Below are 17,837 nucleotides of genomic sequence, written 5' to 3'. Positions count from 1 at the left end.
AGTTCCTCAGGAAGCAAGGTTAAGAAGGTGAGTGTTTAAAGGAAAGAAAGACCTCATGCTATGGTAAAAGGAGGACCAGTATTACCATGTTTATCTTGCCTCAGTGATCCACTATGCATGTGCTAGATTAAGGCTATGACTATAGTCAAGCCTATGACCAATGCTAAGGGGATCAGTATCACCTTAGCATTATCAAGTAATTCACCAGTTGCAAGAGCAATCACTACCATGCAACTTCAACTCGGGCCTACTAGAATGACTTTGATTACAGGAAAATTATATCCTTATTTAATTCTATAAATCTAGGAAATTGAATGTATTTTGTAATAAGTACATCCTCTTATAGTCATATCCTAATCTGAGACAGATTTTTTTTGTGACTTTACTATTCTCTGACTGGACACACTGAACAGCAGCAGTCCCTCTGAGAGTGCCCAAGATGGCTTGCCACTGGTGGGTCCAAGGGTCAGATAGTTTGTTAAATGGTATTTTACACAAATTTGAAGACATTTCAGCATAATACTTTGTTCAGGGCTGTTATGTTGAAAGAAACATATATACCGTAAGTATTCTATGATTCTATAAACATGTATACTGAAGAATAACTTTGTTATTGACAAAAGGTTTGAGTAAATCATTGCTGTAAAGGGCTCTTTACAAAGCACCCAGAAAAAAACTGTTAATGAAAGTTAAGGAACAACTGAAAAACAAAAGCCAGATATCCCCAAGAGCCAGACAGCTACCTTCCATTACTTAAACTAATTAAAACTGAACACTGAAACACCTCTGCACATCAAGGAGCCAGTCTGAAAAGCAGTTTGTTTTTCACAGTCTGACAGCATGTCACCAGAATTCTGTAAGGAATGGATAAGATAGTTTTCTACTCTTCCCGTCACTTGCAGGTATTAGTGAAAGAAACCGTGGTACTTACAAAAGCAGAGGAAAAGCGTGTCAACACACATTGCATAGACGCTGAAGAACCCGTGTGCAACTAGGTAGGAGCCAATAATGACTGTCTACAAAAAACCAACACAATAAACCCTCAAATTCAGTTTAGCATCAGTGTGGCAGTGGTAACACAAGTCAGAAGCCTAGTCTGCTAAGCAAATTTAGGAAGATTTAATGGCACCTCCGTAATTCTACCAAAGGTCACTACTTCCGCGGAAAGGGATCACAGGCTCAAGGCACTATATTTTAACATGCAGTAGCTGCTGGCTTTCCAGCTGCCAAATTGCAGCTATTTCAACCCCCAAAGAGAATATAGGCCAAGGATATTCTGAAGTCTTTCAAGTTTATTCTAAAGAACCCTCATCCTGGAGATGTCCCAGAACCTAGTGTGGCTACAAAAGGAGAAAGAGCCGCATCACAAGTCCCTTCCACTAGAAGTCACACTGATATTGGTGCCCCACCACCAGCCTTTGCAGCTCAATCCTCACCTCAGTGGAGAGTATGCCACTGAGAGTGACAACAGGAGCTACTACCAGACTATTCCCTGAGTAGTCTGGACACCTCAAATTGCTCTCAATGGTCAGGAGAGTAGGTAGTTGCCTTACCAACAACGGTACCCAGTAGTAATTTAACGTTGGTGCTTCCTGTGCAATGACTGGTATCTTCTGTGTGAAGAAAAAGAACGCAAGAACACCTGCAAGAAGCAGAAAAGATCACTGATTCCTATACTGACTCTGATTTCCTAAGACTAAAGAGTGGATGAGATAAAACAAACAGACAACAGAACCAAGGTCGGTTTAAATACAAGCTTGCAACCAGTAAATTCCTCAACACCAATTATCTCCTGGATCTGCATTCTGACAGAAGAGATATGCAAATGAATAAATTACCATAAAGATATTCATGGGCCCAGAGAGATTTTAATGAATTGTTTTGTTTCATCATTCTACTGGATTTAATAGCATAATTAATACATGATGATAAACAAGACGATGACATGGGATACCAAGGACCAATGGGTGGATCTTTTGTCAAATAAAAAAGATTGAGCAAAAAACTGCTGCTTTAACATTTATTGCTTGAAGAAATACTGAAATACTTCAGATTAAATGTAGAAATGGCAGTGCTAGTGATAAGCACAAGAGGTTTAGAACAAACCAATGCACCTGTAACAGAGATTACCCAAAGAGTTTATTCCTGAAGACGACAAAGACACGAATTAATTTCACTATTTCATGGCTTACATTTTGGAGAACATGTTTCAAATCAAATTTGCTACCCCAGCTGAAAGTCAGGCTAGAGTAATGACAAAGTATCTTAGATCTGATTTTGGGACTAATCTTCATTTTTTGATTAAAATAGACTTTGTTAGCATTTTTTCTTTTTTAGTATACTGTCCTGGGTTCAGCAGCAGCAGTCAATTTTTCTCCTTCTTAGTAGCTGGTGCAGCGCTGTGGTTTTGACTTTCGGCCTGGGAATAATACTGACAAAACTGATATTTTCAGTTGCTCGTCAGAATATTTACCCTGACCAAGGACTTTGTGAGTCTCATGCTCTGCCAGGGAGGAGGAGAAGCTGGGAGGAAGCAGGGACAGGACACCTGGCCCAAACTAGCCAAAGAGGTATTCCATACCACAGCACGTCATGCCCAGGATGTAACTGGGAGTGCCCTGGAAGGGCACGTCCTCTTTTCTGTCGGGTTCATTCCCGGCGGGCGGTATCGTATTCTCTTCCCTTGTTATTTCTCTTATTATTATTATTACTGGTGATAGCAGTAGTGATTTGTGTTATACCTTAGTTACTGGACTGGTTTTATCTCAACTCGTGGGAGTTACATTCTTCCAATTCTCCTCCCCATCCCTCTGGTGGGGGGGGAGTAGAAACTGCGTGGCTGACTTTCCGACTGGCTTAAACCATGACATATACAGAATACAAAATGTGGTTATTTGTAAAATAATGATTGAAGCAGCTGTGACAATTGCGAAAGCAGTGAGGGAACACATCAACACCACTTCTGAGAGTGTTCCATTTAAAAAATAAAATCACTTTTCTGTCACAGAAAAGCATGAATAACGTATTTTTATATTTACTGATAATTAAGAAACCCCTATAAGGATGCTAGAAATATTCTTTTACTATAGCTTATAGCTATAAAGGTTTAGTGTGAGGTGTCCCTGCCCATGGCAGGGGGGCTGGAACTAAATGATCTTAAAGTCCTTTCCAACCGTAACTATTCTATGATCCTATGATTCTATAATGAGTTTGAATACAAAAGAGCTTCAGGCCCATCTCCTGCAGACCTGCCCCGCCTCCTCCAGTTATGGAAAAGATGCTGCCAACAGCACACAGGGCAGAGGGAGAGGGGGAAAAAAAGAAAAGAATCATTTTAGTTCAATCCTGCAAGCCCCACAAACATCAGAAAGCTTCCCAAATAGTAAGACCCATGAGAACCTCTAGCTGTCAGCTAAGCACATATAAACATGGCGTGCTTGTAGGTACCAGAACACAGAACATTGGAAAAAACCCATTAGCTTACCTACACCACCAGCAACGAGGATTTTCCCCAGGAATAAAAGGAAGTCTGTAACTTTGTCCAGAACGGCAACTCTGTCAGCAAAGGACAAATAATACACAATCACCATCCAGACACTTATATTATTTCTCCTTACAGCTATAGTTTATCTACAGATAATTGACAAATTTGAACAAGAAGGTGTCTTCTGCTGGTTTCATGAGCTGACAATATAACCACACAGAAATGCAACACTGAGATGGGCTTTGTCACAGCCTGATCCTAGGAAGCAAAGCAGCACTGAGCCTCTTGGTGAGTTAATACAGCAATATTGATTCTGCAGTTGAAGACCATTCACTGCTCTTGATGGTTAAAAAACAAAACAAAACATCAAATTATGTTTATTTCAGCCTTTCTTATAGGGTCACAGATAAACCAGCCTAGAAGAGGCAAAATACACACCGAGAAAAAAGAGCAATGCTTGTAGGTCTTCTTTGTCCCATCTGGCCACATTTCACGACCCCATACCATGCCAAATCCACTATTTTAAGATATCATGGTACAACACTAACGGCAGGAGGCCTCAAAGCAGAGAGACAATCACCAGTGGATGAATTAAGGTAGACAGCAGAGCTGCAGTAAACCTGCAGCCCTCACTGAAAGCAATAGCAGGGAGTTCCTGCTCGAAATACTTCAAGCCTGTCTTACCAGAAACTGCATGTAAATAATGGGATGGAAAATGAGCTTTGTATCATCAGCCTGAAGGCTATGGATATGGTAATGCACAGCACTGACTACCATGAAAGATGAATGCTAAGGAATATTAAAGAGAGTAAATCATCATTAACCTGTCAGAATTCAAAATTAGCAAAATACACAAGACAAAAACATCTCAGTTTGAAACAACGAAAAGTACATGCCTGGCTTTTAGCTATTGCTCTTAATGATTAAGAGCAAAACCACAAACGGCAGTGAGGTGATGTTAGGAAAGCAAATGAAGGCAGCTTCTCTGCTCTACTGCACAGGCGTGGGCACCACTGTGCCACTATTACTGCGGGGTAATGGAGTGAATGCACTCCATTCTCCCATCTCCAATTCTTCGCTCTTCTTTCTTAAGCATGATTTTCATTTTCCTATTTCAGTCTCTCTCTCCATTCATCTCCACCTCCCAGTCCTTCACTTAATTTAAATCACCTAACCAGTTTTATTGTGTTTCTTGCTTGGCAATCAGGCTGTCTGCTATTGTATCAACATGACCTGCTCTTAAGTTACTCTTCCGCTATTTTCTGATCTCACAGTAGTACAGGAAGAGCCAGGGGCAATGAGGAAAAGTACTGATGAGAACAGGGAGCTTGGCAGCAGTCTTCATAGTAGGGAAAAGGGCCAGGGAAGTTCCCAGCACTAGGGGAGATGTGGGTATGTTACAAATACTGGTTTGGAAAGCAAAGTACTCTCTCTTTTCTTCCACTCCCTGACACCTCATAAGCTTTCTGGTTCACTCTGAAGACTCAAGTATTTCTGCTTTCCTTTTTCACAGATAGTGAGTGGGCCAAAGCTCTAGAAACACACATATGGCAGATGATGAGCACCTCATTCCTGTATATCTGCAGGTCTCCTATCAAGGGCTCCATTGGTTCCTTGGAGGAATCTATACTGGATGCTTATGAATTTGAAACAGCAAATCACAACAAAACCGTTGGATTCCATCAGCTTTGCACAGGTTGCGGTGCTGGAGAGCCTGCTGGCCATGTCTGAGAACAGAAGCATCTTACAATAATGGGAGAGGACAGAAGTCTGTCTTTAGAGCATGACAGTAGGAAATTCCCGACATTCCAAGTCCTGGGGGGGCGGCCCCTTACCTCACCACATTCCGCATGAGCAGAAAGAATGCTTCCTTCGCTGAGGTGCAGAAGTTTTTACCATAGATGGCAATCTGCAAAAAGTAGTGGCTGTTCAGTATTCAAATAATGAGGATCCCCCCTTGTGTGCCAGAATCTTCCAGAGCACGGTTCTGGTACATGCACTGAGGCTCAGGTGAACATAAGGCACTTCCCCCGGTCACCCGCTACCTCTCAATGTTTCCACCAGGTTGGGACAGAGTATTATCCATCTTTCCCCTTCAAATGAACTGGTGATGAGTGTGCCACCCCAGTGATCTGGCAGGCAGTAGACGCAGTACTAAGTTTGCCAAGTCGAGCAAATAAGGTAGTTGCTGAGGGATTCTCACATTGCTTGCTACCTGCACTAGATTTATAGTCAGTGGAAAGCACAGGCACTTGTAGAGCAGAAGTGAGTTGACTCCTGTAGGTCTCTCCTTGGACCTGACGCTGCTCTCACTTAGTAAGAAGCAGCAATACAGTATCAAAGTGGATTTACATCAGCATAAAGTAAAGCAGCTAAAGTTATTCAGGAACAAAACCTTTTCTTCTTCCTGGAATAGCATCTGCCAGGGTAGGATACACTAAAACAGCTCTCAGTGCATTCAGTTTACCAACTGTAAACAAGATAGTCAACAAGAATACTTCCTCTTTCAGATGGCATTTTTTTCTAACACCAATTGCATGAACATGGGTTATAATGGACACATTCCAGCCACCTCTTTTGAGATAACAAGCTGGGACTGTACCATTCAAACAATGAAATTGCTTCCAGTCAGAGCATCCTAGGCTGACATCTGTGTGTGTTTATTTAGATGAAAATCTGGAAGTTCTCTTCTGGAAGCTAAGAAGGGTTATTTTAGAGAAATAGCACTACTGCTGCTGGTAGGATTTGTGCTTTTAACTCCCAGGAAGAAGTACAGATATCACATGCCTTATACAAACACTGCCTCCAAACAGAAGTGTCATCAACATGCCACATGAAATGAGCTCATATTCCTGTTGAAATCAGGATTTCAATTGCTGACTCAGATGGGGAGTTAACCAGTTATGCCATCTCCTCCCACCTGCTTTGGGGGGTGAGGGTGATGGACAAGGACAGGCATGAAAAGAAGCTGTTTAGACTCAGGGAAAACAAAAAATCTTTTCCATGGTAGGACCACATGCATTCCTGACAACTCTTATAAATCCCATTACTTTTTCAGCAGATTCTAGTACTGCTGGCTGCTGAGCCATTAGGAGTGGCTAGGGTATTTTAGTGCCCCAGACAGGGAGACCACCTGCAGAGACAGCACATACCATAATGTAGGCATTTCTGTTTATAAATTTTAAGAATTTTTCCAAACACCAGAAACAGCATTTGAGGCAGCAGAGCAGAAATCTAGTGAAGGAGTTCTGTGTACCTGTAAAAGAGGAGAGTACATCATACACAGAGCTCCTGAAGTGTCAGTCTCAGAACATGGAAAGGTATTCATAAGAAAATCTTACATTATGACAAAAGCAGAAACATTACTTCTTTTCTTCTAGGTACAGACTCTCTTTCTCGACCAAATTTAGCTCAGTAGCTTTCAATTAGAGCAGATCCACATCCCCCACACAAACTTTGCATTAGGTTCCCAAGGACACAGCCTCAATTTGAGAAAATCAGCATAAATTCACTGGCTTCAAATGCAACTACAACAGCTAAAGCTCTCTTTTCATTGATGAAAAAATATCTTGAGAGAGGAAGGAAGGGATTTACCAGAGGAGGCCTTGATAAGCTAGGGTAGATTCATAAATCTCACCTTTCAGTTTGTGATCCAAGTACTCCAGTATTACTCTAATAAGCTGGACAATCGCAAGAATTAAGGCTCCAAATGCCAGCGAACCTGTATGGTATCTAAAACAAAATAAATGACTGTTATATTGCAGATATGTGCATATTTACAGTTATACATGTATGTGCATGTGTGTATGCATAGAAATAAAATTATAACTGAAGGAAGGCCCATTAGTGGGAATTACACATACTAATGGACCACTAATGTTCACTACTAATGATCCACAAGAGAGAGGAACAGGATGCAGCCATCAGTGCTTTTGGTGTTTGAGTGCTGTGTCTGTCTGTGTGGCCAGCTGTGTATGCATGTGTTGCATACATGTATTTGGGTGTGTGTGCCTACTGGGAATATCTGCTCAGCCTTGTACTTGGCTGGAGCTGGGGGCATGGAGCTGCAGCAGCCTTGCTGCTGTTGGGCTATAGGATTCAGCCTCCTCCTAACAACTACATTTTCCTGACTGGACTGGGTTTGGATGGAAAAGAATTAGATTTCTTCATAGTAGCTTGTACAATACTATGTTTTGGACTTGTGATGAAAACAAGTGTCGATAACAAAGGGATGTTTTAGCCACTGCTGAGCAGTGCTTACACAGCATCAAGGCCTTTCCTGCTCCTCACCCCAGCAAGCACGCTTGGGGTGCACGAGGAGTCTGGAGGGGACAAACTCACCCCTGCCATGTCCTATCCCTGGAGTGTCCCAAGGCTAGCTTGGAGCAACCTGCTCTAGTGGAAGGTGTCCCTGCCCGTGGCAGGGGGTTGGAACCGGATGAGCTTTAAGGTCCCTTCCAACCCAAACCGTTCCATGATTCTGCAATTCTATATGATTCTATGACACAATCAGGATAGCTGACCTCAGCTGACCAAAGGGATATCCCACACCATATGGTGTGCTAAACAGTAACAGCTGGGGAAAGAAGAAGGAAGCGGGGGGGGGACGACACACATTTGGAGTGATGGTGCTTGCCCTGGGGATGGCCAAACACCTGTCTGCCAGTGGGAAGTGGTGAATGGATTCTGCCTTGTGCTTTGCTCGTGCACACAGCTCTGCTTTACCTATTGAATGCTCTGTATCTCAGCCCATGCATTCTCACACTCTCACCTTTCTGATTCTCTCCCCTGTCTCACTGTGTGGAGGGAGCGAGCGGTTGGGTGGGATGTGGCTGCCCACCGAGAGGAAAGCACAGTGCTGACTCATCACTTTCCTCAAATATTCCAAGTCTGGCTTCCCTACACATAAAACATGCACTTCCTGGATATTTGAGAGGGCTCACGTCCAGCCCCACAGTCTTACCGTATTGCTCGTCCGAATGAGGAGAAGAGTGGCCATAGTGGAATATCAGCTGGTTTTCGAGAGGCCCAGTAATAGGAAGCAAAGGCACCAGCAAGGGTACACTGACCCAATGCAATTGCAAAGTTCACCAGCCAGAGAAAGACAAAGGCATTGGCTAACTGGAAGATGAAGATGTACTTATGGTACAGGCTTTCTCCTCCATAAAAAGCAAAAGTACACTGAGCACCTGGACACAACTTAGTGACATTGGTTGTGTTAAAAGTCTGTACAGGAAGAAAAATAAACAACACAGTGATAAGCACTGAATTCTGTGTTCACAGGCTCTGAAATTTAGCAGCTGAATACAAATCACATCATTCTGCTTGATGTCTCATTAGATCATTAAGCACTACACTCCAGTACTGTGCAACCTGTTTACCTACATAAGGATTTATATTAATGTCTTATGCAGGTTTTTAACTATACAGTTGGCAAACAGGGCTGTTTACCCTAACCCTGAAACGTACAGATGTGGAATTTGAATGTCAGAAATATACTTTTAAGATACACAAATGCTTGAGTTTCATTAAAGAAAAGCTGCTCACATAAAAAGTAATAGCAAGGAAAAAAGAATATTTGAAAACCAGAGGCCAAATCTGGCGCTTGTGTAAATCACCACGACCGAACTGAAATCAACTGAGCTATGCCACTCTGTACAAGCTGCAGAAGTCCCAGAGCTTACCTTCTGTAAGGTAAGACATAGGTAAGCATACCCTTACCTATCTCATGGTATTAAACCAGGAGTAGTCTTTACATCAAATTACTCTTCCCTAGTTCTGTTGTTCAATTCATGTATTTGCTCAGTTTGGGTGTTAAATAAAACCAGTCAATTCCTAATTCCTTTCTTTTTTAGTGTTCGGGTAGCAGGATGGTGGGGAATTGTCTGGGATGTACCTAAGCAGAGCAGTACATTGACATTTAAACACCTAAAAATAACCCTGACAGAACATCTGATAAATATTTCTAGTTTTCAAGAAACACTTCAATTCAACCCCACACTCAAGTCAAAAGACAAGTATTTCTGGAGCTTCATAAAGGCCACCACTGTGCCAAAAGCAGCCAAGCCTCTGCTTTGAAACTTGGCTGTCTTTGGGCAAGTCTGAGGCACAGCTATCAAATTCTTCCATTGCCTTTTGAGAATCACAAAAATAGAAATCCTCATGAACTCAGGAACACTTTTCCAAATAAACCTGTATTTCTGTGTCCTCCTTTCCCATCCGTGAGTAAATGAGACTGGTTGATACTCACCTGCTCACAGCACACTTCAGCAAAAAAACTGCTTTATATCTCTAAATTGCTTTGAACAAAGGAGTCTTCGCTGAACATGAAGCACTATTTTCAGATTTAACACGAGGAATCATTAGCTAAGATAGGCACATTTTCCCACACTGCATTTAATAGCAATTAAGAAATACAATTAGTATAGCTGTCACTACAGGTAAGTACTTGTAACACCTACCTCTGGGTCACAAGTCAGGTTTGCATACTTGCACAGTGTTTGATTAGCCATTACTTTATACACAGGTTCTCCTGATGTAGCCAGAAAACTGAATGAGGTATTTTAAGGAGGAATCACAGAACTGTGGGCTTGGAGCAACTCAGGAGTCTGCAGTGGGTAACCACGAGCTCTAAAACACTTGTGCTGGTCACAGAAAAACTGCTCTTGCTATGCAGAGATGCATATGAAGGGTCACAGACAAGACTGAATACTTTCATTACTTACAGAACTAAGGCAGACTTCATCCCAGAGCTGTATACCATGGCCAGAATGGGCAAGGGGAATAACCTTGAAAGCTGATCCAGTCTCTCCTGCACATCCACCTCTGACAGGGCACATTATGCAGTTCTTTGAGAGCTTGGATTTTGGTGGCAGTAGGCACAGAGCATAAGGATAAATCAACACTGTCCTGTACAGCAATAACTGACCCTCTTTGCATGAGAAAGAACAATTAGTTTCCAGAAAGCAACTGTCCCCTTTCTGACACCTTGCCAAAGCCTTGCCTTTCCAGGAACAGACAGTGGCTCCTTTCAGGCAACTTTGAGGACTTGGGGCGCTCTATGTTCTCTCACTCCTTTCCCACATTTTTCTCTACAAAACACATGTGGAGCCCACCCAAGCTAAATAAGTGACCATTAACGTCAGCTCCATAGAGCATACAGCCAAGAAAGGGCATATTCACTCTTTGCTGAGGTTTCTTTTTCACCCCTTGAAGCCAACCTTATGTAGTATAAAAGAGCTTGTATGATCCTCTGCCTTGGCATGGGTTTAGTCCAGTTCTTTCTAATGAAACTGAATTCACTGTCCAGTTGGTAGGTCACATGCAAATGCCCAGTGAGGAAGACTGTACAGGCGCAGCAAGTGCCAAGTGACCAAATAGCCCTTTTAACGCTGAGGGTGAAACAGCAGAGAATTATCTGGTCTTGTACACCAGAAGACTGTTCCTCTAGAGAGGTACACAGACAGAAGGATACACAGCTGTCACAGCCCAGTAGGAAATACAAATTGCAATGAGTATGAAGGTGACGATCGGATAGAACAACGTAGACATTATGTAGCCAATAGCCCTATGAAAGAAACAAAACATGTCAGTAAGCTGCAGCAATTTAAGAAACAAGCTTTTTATCACTCCTCTTGGAGCATTATCCTTTTTACTCTGAGCTACTTGCTGATAGTGGTAGCATAATCTAGAGCTGGGATCTCAGAATACTGGGGGTTCTTTCTTCAGATGTCTTTATATCTTCACTTCGGCATTTCTACCACTCCACTTTGATCACCAGCACTACAATCAACATTAGCAATTTGCCATGTTCCAGCCTGTCTTCTGCTTCCTCCTTCTCCATTACTGCTTCACAGACCCAGCACTTCCCAGGCCACAAACCCATTTCAATCACATCTTCTTGCTGCAGTAATGACCCTTTATTTCCTTGTCCCACCCTGCTCAGTTTGTATGTTGTTCCTCAGCTCCTACACACCTGAAATTACCTCTTGCTACTTTGCATTTGAGCACTCTGTTCCCAGCCCCTTTCCTGCCTTAAGTACTAACTATTTTGGGGCAGGGACATTTAGTTTGTCTTTGTAATGCCAGGACATGCTAACACCTTCCTGTGACTACGAGACTTTCATTGCACGTGCCCTAAATGAATGGTGCCTGCCTTTGGCTGTTGGCAGGCAGAAAGAAGAACGGCCTTTCACTGTTGGCAGCTTAGAGAGCTCCTTTTAACATCAAGGCTGATGTTCTAGAGGCTGACATTCTGCTAATAGTTCTTGTTAGAATGCAACTGCTGAGCAGCAACTGGAGCATGCCGGCCCCTACTCCTCCAGGGACTCCTCTCTGCAAGCGAGTGGATACAGCCCCGCTGAGTAAACCTGCCACAGCAACCTCAGAGGTGAGCACCTCCAGCTGGGCTGTCTCATGGGATGGGATTTCAGAGAGCAGGGGTTTGTTCACTCAAGATTACAGGTTGGTTCTCTTCACATTCTGGCCACCTACCTCTTCCTGTTACTCTAAATTGTCTTTCCAGTGACCCTGTAAGCTTACCACAAGCCTTTTTGTCTCTTAGTATTTCCTACAGGATTGACTTGTGGCATTTCTGATGCTATGCGTTTGGCAAGAGGCAGTTTCCAAAATCTAAAAGCAGACAAAGTTACCCAGTTCCTGCTGCTAAACTAGTAAATGCTGGGGAGAGCACAAGGGAACCCTTGTGTGCAATCAGGAGGTGAAGAGCAACACACCGATTTCTGTCTGAGTCTAGAGATGCAGAAGTCCAGTAAGAGGCACACAGGAGAAACAGTCACTACATGCTAGCAGTGTGCAGCAGCTCATGGGAGGCCTCTTGGTTTCCACTGACACCATGGATGGAATAACGACTGTTAACTGTTTGTACCTATGGATTTCAAGACAATTGTAGTATTTTTGAAAGAGTAGTTAAAAGGTATTGAAAAATGGAATTTGATTTCCAGTCGTTAGCAGCTTGTTTTGCATGTTCCCAAATACACAGCATGGGCTGTTAGGTTTACAGTAATTGCACACAGAGCTTCACCTCACGCGTTATGCATGAGAGTAAAACCATCACCCTCAAGTGACCTTTCCATCCTGCTGAAAAACTACAGAATGTTATCACTTCCTAGCAGGAAGTTTATGAACTTCCTGAAATCCTTCTACCTCTCAAGGCTGTGAACAAAAGTGTTTCAGAGAGTTAAAAGTGTTCCTGGATTGTATTGAACAGGAACTAAAGAGGATAATTCAATGCTGCCAAAATTAATTGCTATGCTTGAACATTGCATAGCTTGAACATTGCTTCACCTCCTGTATGAAGATAGGCTGAGAAAGTTGGGGCTGTTCAGCCTGGAGAAGAGAAGGCTGCTTGGAGACCTCAGAGCAGCCTTCCAGTATCTGAAGGGGGCCTACAAGGATGCTGGAGATGGACTCTTCATCAGGGACTGTAGTGACAGGACAAGGGGTAACAGGTTCAAACTTAAACAGGGGAAGTTTAGATTGGATATAAGGAAGAAATTCTTTACTGTGAGAGTGGTGAGGCACTGGAATGGGTTGCCCAGGGAAGCTGTGAATGCTCCATCCCTGGCAGTGTTCAAGGCCAGGTTGGACAGAGCCTTGGGTGACATGGTTTAGTGTGAGGTGTCCCTGCCCGTGGCAGGGGGGTTGGAACTAGATGATCTTAAGGTCCTTTCCAACCCTAACTATTCTATGATTCCATGATTCTATGAACTGCACAGTAGCAGAAGACAGGAAACAGGTACCTGGCTGAATGCAGAACTTCAGTATTTCCTAATCCCACTACAAAAATCCTAAACCCTGACTCCTGAGAACCATAATGTCAACAGAGAGGGCAGAAAACTACAAGCAAGTGCACACAGATAAACTCAGAGCTAACTCCTCCATGTGCTCTAACAGAGCCCTACTTCTGAGGCCCATGAGATCTTAGCCTATTTGCAATGAAATCCAGGGGTGTGGTAAGTCTATTTCTCCTTTCTTATATTCCCATTAAAACAAACCCAAACCAAACGCAAACCAGAACTAAGAGTTGGCACTGGATAAACCAGGAATCACTGTGAATGAAGCCTATCCAGATTTCAGAAAACACAAAATCAAGAGGCCTCCCAGGCCTTCAACTTTCACATCCTGCTCTGCTTTCCTCTCTACTCAGAGCTGAAAAGAACAGGCTTGGACTACATCATATTACAATGTCTGGTCATGGAATTCTCCTTTTCTCTCTGCAGATTTATGCATGTCCAGACAAAAGGTTGGGAAAGATTGAAGCCATAAGGATCCAGTCTTTCCTAAATTAAAAACCCCAGCCAAAACAACACCACTCCTCTACCACTAGTGTATGTCTCTCTGGAGACAATCCAATGCCAGAGCAAAGCTGGCAGCTATAGGTCTTAGGCTCCTATTAACAGTGTCCCACACTTGGCACACACCTCCTTGCACTGAGGATACATGGTCCTGCTAACAGCGTATGTACTCTTAAGGCAGGGAGCTGGGAGATAAGAAATGTCTTACTGCAAAAGAGAAAGCTCTTATAAGCACAACCTCAGTAACAGAGAACTGGCGTTCTTTATACTATCTGTATGGCTGGACAAATCCAAGTGTTGTACTTCAACCCCAACTTCCTGCCCTTGGTAGTGCAAGATGAGACTCAAGAAGAGTAGACCCCAGAGAGCGTTTAATAAAATTCAAAATATCTTCCCAAACCTGCAGCAAACATACCTACTGCCTTCCTTCAAGAGTGCAATGGCGATCCGGATCCGATTCCTTAGGAAGATCAGCATCAGTATGATTATGACCTCAACACCACAAAGTAGTATCACTGGAAACAAACAAAGGTTAGATTTATCAAGAACCGAACCAATAGGCTGTCTCTGTAATTCACTCCCTCCCCTGTGTTATGCACTATTGCTCATGAACTCCATAGAATTCCCTGCTAGAGCAGCAATTTCTTTCTCTCACTGCAGCTGCAAATCTTCAATCCCATTTCATAGCTTTGGGGGGGGATATTGTACATGCCCAGAGTTTGTCAGAATGGGCAGGACCCTGACAATTCACCCTTAACAAATGCTGCTTTTTGTACCAAGCATTTTGCATGTTTATACTCTAATGCTGCTCATCTGTAGTATTTCGATACAATAAATGAAAAGGAGATGAAGAGTCAACATTTCCTGAAGAGTGCAGTTTTCTGAGACACACTCTCCTATAACATGTAGATGAACTTAAATCAATAGGCTTGCCTGCGCATCAGCTTGTTGTGAGCTCCTTTCCCCTCATTAGAGTCAAAAGAAACAAAGAGGCTAAGACAGTACAGATTTGGCCAAATGATTTTCACCTTCCAGTTGTGCTGCTGGAATCACACAACTTGCTCTAAGGTTAGAGAACTGAGAGCACCATGTCCTGGAACATTTCCTCTCTTAGTTGTGAGCAGTGTTTGATTCATAACCCAGATCTTGTTTAAAGAGTCGGCTTCTGTCTGATTTCTATTTGTGTCAGTTCAAATCCTACTGCTGCAATAGGAAGTAAAAGAATTCTCTGGACTCCACCTCCAGAAGGCAGTCTTAAACGCCTGAAGCACACCTTCTCTGACCCTGAGACACATCCGTTAATGCCGGGTGCCTCAGAGGGTTAGACAACATTTAAACCAGCCCAGCAGTGGTGGACGGTTACACGCAGCAGGTCCTGTCCCCTCCAGCTGAAATCAAGAAGTTTTGCGGAGGGAGAGGAAGACAAAGGGACGGTATCCCTCAGCCATAGCATGTCTGGAGGTTTGCACAGGGACAGGGGAATTGGCTTCAGGTCCCACAGATCTGACACAGTCTCAGAATCCAGACCCAGATAGTCAGAGATGATATTCAATTGCAACCCCAAGTACTATCAGCACCCCTAGCCATCAGAACTGCACATGGCAAGTGACCTCTGTGGTGCTCAGAGCCACAGACTTTCTTCAGAACAAAGTTTTTGTTACACACATTTCAGCACCTATTTTTGATATGGTTCTCCTTGAAGGAATACATAGGCAGGTTTCTTTGAAGCTGGGCTCAATCCAGTTCAGCTCTGTCAAGTTAATGTAGCTTGTCCCAAGCATTGTGAAAAAGGAAAGCAATGTCAGTCCATGATGAGTTGTAGACTAGGACTAGGAGGACCTATATTTTCTTCAAGGACATTTAACTGATTTGCTGGGTGACTTTGGAAAAGTAATTTCATTCCTGAGTACCTCAATTTACTCATCTGAAAGTGACACTGACCTCTGGATAAACTGTACATTGGCTGCTAAGAATCAGGCAGGGGAGTTACAACGAAAGACTTAATAAAATCCTAATATTCTCTACAGCCAGCATGCTAAAAAGCTCTGCCTCAACAATATGCAGAAGATGCTCATGAGCAAAATGATCCAAAACAGTTATATGAAGACATAAAGCAGAGAAAGGAGATTTAAGCAGTAAACTACTGCTCTGTTAATTTAGCTACCAATTAGGAGAGGCAGTGTTTTAGGTTATGTTTAGGCACATCATCAGTTAGTGTCTGTGTGCCTGATAATAGAGCAGTAACAGCAGTGCAAGTAGTATTTAACAGGTATTTGCTCTCTTTTGTGTCCCTCCTTCCCTTGGGAGGGATATGCATGCTGCAGGCTGTCTTGTTGCAGTAGGATTGTTTTAAATATACTGCCCTTTTAAGAGAAAGCAGCAAACCACTTTAGAAAACCAGAAGTGATGACATTTGTGATGGTTCATTCCACAGCCTCAGGTCAGCCTCCAAGAAAATTCAGCGACCTAAATGTAAACAGGTCTACAAAAGATGCATAGAGCTTTTAATGTCAGTTCTGGGGCCCTCAAGGAGGGGGCATAAACACACTGAGAAAGAAAAATGCCCCTCCTTATCTTCATCAGGACTTACGTTATTGCCTTCTGCTTCTCCATTGTGAAGGCTGAACACACAGGAAGTAGATGGCTAGTAACACAAGCGTTTTTCACTCTCATCACTAGTGCAACTGCATTATGGTCCCTTACAAATACACTAGTAGCCTTGCAGAAAAAGTAGATTTTTGTACTATACGAAGAAAGAGAATTCTGCTTACTTCTATGAACAACATACGTAAAGGACGAGATTTAACGAGGCAGAAACTGTAGTGAAACAGTGACTGAATCTCCTGAACATCCATTAACAGATATCAAGTTCAAAGGGCACTTACTAAATGCTAACCATGTTTGCCTCAGCTGCAGGTATACTCTGAAGTCTGTCTGGAATCCAATGTCATAAACAGTGAGGTCAGATCCAGGTATTCCTTTAAGACGGTCGTACTCCCAGTAACAATGCCAGATGCCTGTTAGAAAACAATCAATATCAAATGAGTGTTTCTGAAAAGTGCAAAGACAAGGTTGGGGTTGTTCTAAATCTTTGACAAGTGAAGTGTTTTCTCCTCAGCACATCAGACAAACAAAACCCAAACACGCATTACTGCGAGACTAGTCAGCTATAACATCACATCTATAGAAAATAAAGATGAGTACAAGTGAATGCGGACTAAGCACACCATCATTAGATAGTTCAGGTTGCTACATCTGGTTCTAAGTATCAGCACAGCTGGATTCTTACTAAATTTCACTGCCATTTAAGCCCTTCTCACTTAACTGTGTCTGAACCTAGGCACTAATTCTCTCAGCTATAGCCTTTAATTGATGTAATCACTTACTTTCCTTGCCCAAAACTAAGCAATAAGGAAAAATAAAAAGCCTCACAGGCTGGAGGATTACACCTACCATAACCTATAATTCCAATCACGCCAAAGATGAAAATCCAGAAGAGAACCCCAGCTGTGAACCTCAATAACACAAGGAAGAGCAGACTCACAATCATTGCAATGAACAGCCCACTAGAAAGACAAGAAACACAAACAGGGAAAACCAGTGTGAGACTCTTGCGTGCCTGTTATTCCAAATGAAGGTCATTTCATCTCATGTAGGAGAATGGTTTGTAAAAATGTATTTCAAGATCTTCCTTATGAAATATTTCCTCATGGCTCTCTGCTGTTAGAAACAGACAGATTATATATGACGGTCTCACAGGACACAGATAGCTATATTTGCGCACACTAAGTTCTCAGGGTGTCTGAATGGGACCAGTACAGGTCTGGTTCGGTCATGTAGACTGGTTGACCAACTCACTGCCTTTTCCAGGCCATGGCCTAGTCTACAGCACAGAAAGTTAAACAGGAGAAATACTTGTGTGTGTGTAGGTTCCTGGTTTATGTCCTCCATTTTAAATCCCTGCTTGCAAAGAAACAATATTAGGAAAGAAACATTTGAGGAGCTTTCCTAGAAAAAAAAAAATTCATTTTAGGAGG

At 42.7% G+C, this 17,837-nt stretch overlaps 1 protein-coding gene across 1 annotated transcript in view; it reads right to left on the bottom strand.

The window, feature by feature from the left end:
* The window catches only part of SLC44A5 (solute carrier family 44 member 5), a gene marked incomplete at both ends in the record, with an annotated part of 94,168 nt that overhangs the window by 1,170 nt on the left and 75,161 nt on the right, over positions 1–17,837 (bottom strand). Inside the window, 12 exons of the mRNA XM_080624062.1 lie at positions 932–1,016; positions 1,554–1,642; positions 3,485–3,555; positions 5,320–5,393; positions 6,637–6,740; positions 7,122–7,216; positions 8,448–8,710; positions 9,946–10,033; positions 10,959–11,051; positions 14,216–14,315; positions 16,686–16,817; positions 17,254–17,366. Of these exons, the coding sequence (XP_080480188.1) occupies positions 932–1,016; positions 1,554–1,642; positions 3,485–3,555; positions 5,320–5,393; positions 6,637–6,740; positions 7,122–7,216; positions 8,448–8,710; positions 9,946–10,033; positions 10,959–11,051; positions 14,216–14,315; positions 16,686–16,817; positions 17,254–17,366 (1,307 nt within the window). The remainder of the gene's footprint in view (positions 1–931; positions 1,017–1,553; positions 1,643–3,484; positions 3,556–5,319; positions 5,394–6,636; positions 6,741–7,121; positions 7,217–8,447; positions 8,711–9,945; positions 10,034–10,958; positions 11,052–14,215; positions 14,316–16,685; positions 16,818–17,253; positions 17,367–17,837) is intronic.

Source organism: Psittacula echo, assembly GCF_963264785.1.
Source record: "Psittacula echo genome assembly, chromosome: 7".
In the NCBI taxonomy this organism is placed as follows: Eukaryota; Metazoa; Chordata; class Aves; order Psittaciformes; family Psittacidae; genus Psittacula; species Psittacula echo.
Note: the sequence above shows the minus strand (reverse complement) of the source record. Positions and strands in the feature narration are given on the sequence as shown.